Source organism: Chrysochloris asiatica, unplaced genomic scaffold (genome assembly GCF_000296735.1).
Source record: "Chrysochloris asiatica unplaced genomic scaffold, ChrAsi1.0 scaffold00057, whole genome shotgun sequence".
Taxonomy (NCBI): domain Eukaryota; kingdom Metazoa; phylum Chordata; class Mammalia; order Afrosoricida; family Chrysochloridae; genus Chrysochloris; species Chrysochloris asiatica.
The window spans coordinates 3,928,076-3,932,824 of NW_006408575.1; the positions used below are offsets into that span (position 1 = coordinate 3,928,076).

Consider the following 4,749-nt stretch of genomic DNA (forward strand, 5'->3'; position numbering starts at 1 on the left):
TGTTCTGCAGGACAAAGAGGAGGCTTTCTGCTCCCATAAAGATTTGCAGCCTCAGAAACCCTGTGCAGGGTCACTGTGAGTTGGAACTGACTTCATGGTACTTAACAACAACAACAATGAATGACCAACTTTTGGAAATTCCCAATTTAGTCCAACTCTTGTCTTGCAGAGATAGGGAGGTTGGGACGCAAAGGGGCCCGTGATTTTCCTGAGACCAAGCAGCAGCAAGAGGCAGAGCCAGGGCTCGAACCCTGGGTGCAGCCCAGGGTCTCCTGAGCCTGTCTCAGCCTGCTGCCCCAAGAAGGCCTCTTTCTGTGTGCCCTCCATGTGACATGCTGACCCTCTCGTTTGCTCACAGCACCAGCGAGCTCATGATGACCCAGTGGCCCTGAAGTACACCTTCCATGAGGTGATCACTGCAGGGCCCGATGTGTCTTCAAAGCTGCGTGCCCTCCAGAACCGCTGCCTGGTCCCAGGCTGGTACGCCACCCACATCGAGCGCTGGCTCAATGCATTTCATGCCAACCAGGTAACTGCCTCTTCCTGACTGTTGGGAGGGCAACCATCATGCTGGTTTGCCATAGTGAAATGTATCATGAAACTGGAACAATCTCAGGGAATTCTTATAGCAGGAATTTTCCCGTCTCACCATAATGGAAGTTGAAGGTGGGGGAGGGAAGTCATCCTTTACCTCGAGGCAGGATGGAGCAGCAGTTTAGAGTGTGTTAATACTGTGGCATCGTTTCGTGAAGATGTATCATCCTCTTCCATCTTCCAAGCTGGGAGCTTGGAAAGTGATCAAAAGATGACTCTTGTAGAAATATGAAGTGTACCAGGGTTTTGGTAATATCTTAAATGTCTTAGAAAGAGAGGGATGACATTGACCAGGAGAAGTTGGTGGAGAGCAGGGAGTTAGACCGTAGAGAAGACTGAGCTTGGAGACACCGACCATTCAGAGGTGGAGGGAGAAAATTCTAGAATACAAGGTCCCAGATCAGTGGCCAGTTCCATTCTTGCTCACATGGTTGCTGACCCAGCAGATGGGGAGCCTATTTGGCAGCAAAGTAGAAATATCTTTGGATCACCCTGATCCCTTCTTCTTTCTAGATTTTGGTACTTGACGGCAAATTGCTGCGAACAGAACCTGCCAAAGTGATGGAGGTGGTGCAGAAGTTCCTTGGGGTAGCCAACACCATTGACTACCATAAAACCTTGGCGTGAGTGTTGCCTTTATCTCTCAACAGGGGGATTACTCTCATCAGGCCCTGGGCCGAAAAACTAAGGTTTTGAAGAACTATGGGAGACGCAGGTTAATTAGAGCCTGCAAGTGTGAGAGTGTAGAATATTTCCCTGACAGGTTGGCAGAGAAGTTCAGCTGCTCTTGTCTCATATTAAGGGAGGGGATGATGGGCTTGTTCCACTCTGGTTGGCCTAGTCTTGGATGTTTTCTTCCATCCTGGGCTTAGTAAGAGTAGGAATGAGCAATCCTAGTTTCTGCAAGGATCTCTTCGTATTAGATTATGGTTTATCATAGAATTTTAAGAGAAGGAAACTAAAAATATTATTGCTAATGGATAATAATCCCACTGAGTCAGAACCCAGAGCTAATTGCATTGAGAAGGCCTTGCCCAAGATAAATAACTGCCAGCCTGTGTTATAGGGGTCAGGGCTCGGGACTGACACTCATTCTCTTAGCCAGACGAGGGCTCCAAGAGGAGGAGTAAAGTCACCCTCTATGGCTGCATTCTGGGAGAAGTCTTAGAGCAGAAGTGTTTCCTTCTCACCATGTTGAAAGTTGAAGTTGGGGGATGGAAGACAGCCCATTAGCAGCATCTAAGAGGGTGGGTTGTGCATCCAAGATGCCTGTGTTAGAGTCCCAGATCCATTGTTTCCTCAACGGTGTCACCTTAGACAAGTCTCTTTTTCAAGCCTCACTCTCCACACCTATGAATTGGGGATGAAGATAAAAAGTCCAGCTCCCCAAGTGTCACCATGAGTGTTGAATGAAAGTGCTCAGTGGCTGCAGGAAGTAAGTGTTCCATCCATGGCAGCTAGGATTACTGTTATTCGTCTCTGTAACGTGGCCCACTCCATGACCCGCTCAGATCTCTAGCTTCCTGACTTGCCAAAGGTGAACTCTTTTGTTTCCTGATTCCCTCCTCCGAAACCATCTCCTGCTGGTTCCAGATCCAATGATGAATTCACACTTATATGCCTCCAGTCCCTATGGCAGCTTCAGGTGTCTCATCTGTCCAAAATGTCTTTGAAGAACCAGTGTGACATTGGATATGGAGGACATGCTGGCTTTGTTGTTTCTGAAATGTACTCCATCTGATGAAACACATTAGTGATGGCTGTGCTGAAAAGCAGCTGCAGAAATTGTGTTTCCTGACAAAGACATATTGATTAAAACCCCAAAGAACCTCCGGTAAATTCTCCCCCCCACCACATTGAGTTCTTCAAGAGCCGTAGTGGTGCAGTGGGCCAAGCATTGGGCTGCTAACAGCAAGCTCAGCATTTGAAACCCACCAGCCACTTGGAGGGAGAAACATGAAGCTGCCGACTCCCGTAAAGATTTGCAGTCTCAGATTTCAGAAACCATAAGGAGCAGTTCTAATCTGTCCTATACAGGATCGTTGTGAGTTGGAATCCACTCAAAGGCAGTAGTAGGTTTATCGGGTTCCTGGGTAAACAGAATATTGCTCAGCACTGAGAATTCTGAGAAGAGTTTGCTCAGAATAATGAAGGATGGGAAAGTTGTTCATGTTACGGATTACTGAAGAAGCTGAGGCCACTCAGCCTGGCGGAGAGAAGACTCAGAACATGTGTGTTTATTGTAGCTCAGGGGCGAAACTAGAGCCAGAGAAGTAAATACCAGTCCCACATAATCGGTGTAAGTGCAAAAGTGTGAGTGTGTGCGTGTCTGTGCCATGTGTATGAGTTTGCGTGAGTGCATGCTTGTGTGTGTGTGTGCACAAGGGTGTTGCTTCCCTGCTATGTCATTTCTGGGGTCTGTGAGCATTGCTGTAAGGTGGGGAGGGGCTGGGCTGAGCCAGCTCCCAATCCACACACTTTTCCCTACCTCTACAGGTTTGATCCAAAGAAAGGATTTTGGTGCCAACTGCTTGAAGGAGGAAAAACTAAGTGTCTGGGAAAAAGCAAGGGCCGGAAATACCCAGAGATGGACTTGGATGTAAGTGGTGGATGTGCGGTGTGTAGTAATTGGGTAAGAGACAGGGTATCTTGTACTGGAAGGGCCCTTTTCTCCCCATTCCCCTGCCCAGGGCATTAATGGCCTTGGAATTTCTTGGATAGTGTTCTTAAGAGGAAGAAATCTGAACAGGGACATAGTGGTCAGAATTGATTCAGTTCAGTAAGTTTATTATCTGCTACTGAGGGCCGAATGCTGTGGGGCTTGGGGGATAAGCCAGACACAGTCCCTGTCTTCAGGAACTCCTAGTCTCAGAGGATGAGACATATACATCAATCAGAATGCAAGACGGAACCTTGTACATCAGTACAGAGGTGCACATGGTGCAGTGAGAACTCAGAACAAGGCCATGTCTCTTGAAGCTGAGAGAGCTGTGGAAGATCTCTCACAGGAGAGGAGATGAAGGGAGGTGGGAGGTCTCTGGAGTTGGCCTAGAAAGATGAGGTAGATTTGGGGCCTGTGGAAGCATAGTGCATTCTTTCTGGGGAGAACGTGAGCTGAAGCATAGAGGAGAATGGTCACAGACTGAACCTTGTTGTGTTTCCCTTTTCTTGTTGGCCTAAGGTTCTGATGAATTCTTTCTCTTTTCTCCTTATCACAAGAATTTTGACCTCGTGTGCTATATTTTAGTGCATCTACTGTATAGATGCTCTCTATTGGAGACTACCATTTCAGAAGGTTGTGAATACATAATAGATGGATAATAGAACTGAGTTTTCCTTCCTGTTACAGTCCCGAGCCTTCCTGAAGGATTATTACCGAGACCACAACATCGAGCTTTCCAAGCTGCTATACAAGATGGGCCAGACACTGCCCACCTGGCTGCGGGAGGACCTCCAGAACACCAGGTAGCCGTGGCCATCACAGCCAGACTGAACTTTTGTGACGGCAGGGACATCCTGCCTTCACGCTGAGCCAGACTGACCTGCAGCGGGGAGCTGGACCTAGGCTGGCCAAGCACTTATGAGCAATACTCTGCCGGGGTCCAGATAGGGCCAGGGGAAGAACCCAGGCAGGTTCATAAGGGCCTCAGAGCATGGTTCTTTGGCCTATAGGACCTTCCTAACCACCAGAGGTCAATTCCGTTCACAGCCTCTCTTTGGAGAGACCACTTTCTGTTGGAGGGAAGGCCACTTTCTGCTGGGGAGAGGCAACTTCCTGTTTGTGGAAGACCACTTCCTATTGGTGGAAAGCCACTTCCTAGTAGGAGAGATTCCATGAGACTCTTTTCTTATTCCCTCACTGTGTTCTACCAATCATATCCTTCTCCTTGATCCTACTACCCACCCCAGCAGGGTGTCCCCTCAGTCTTAGCTGCCATATATTCCCTGTCCTCCAGACAATGAGGGAGAAGAGCCCAGTAGGGCCTTTTGCCAAACCAGGGAGAGGGACTGGTCATTTCCCTGATTATTTCAAGCCAGGTCATCCAGAAGGGCTGGCTGGGCATTCAGAGCCAGTCACCAGATCTGATGTGAGTGGCCACCTTGAAAGAACTTGGAACCTCCACACACATTCTGGTTCATAACCTTCACCTTTCA

The 4,749-nt window shown here is 48.3% G+C and overlaps 1 protein-coding gene across 2 annotated transcripts in view; it reads left to right on the forward strand.

Annotated features, from left to right (window-relative positions):
• Positions 1-4,318, forward strand: part of NDST1 (N-deacetylase/N-sulfotransferase (heparan glucosaminyl) 1) — a 48,589-nt gene extending 44,271 nt beyond the window's left edge. Inside the window, exons 12-15 of one of the 2 annotated variants that reach the window (XM_006863883.1) lie at positions 359-529; positions 1,108-1,217; positions 3,091-3,193; positions 3,944-4,318. In XM_006863883.1, the coding sequence (XP_006863945.1) occupies positions 359-529; positions 1,108-1,217; positions 3,091-3,193; positions 3,944-4,063 (504 nt within the window). In that variant the 3' untranslated portion in view covers positions 4,064-4,318. The remainder of the gene's footprint in view (positions 1-358; positions 530-1,107; positions 1,218-3,090; positions 3,194-3,943) is intronic. The other variant, XM_006863884.1, reaches the window with a different exon arrangement.
• Positions 4,319-4,749: the final 431 nt, after the last annotated feature.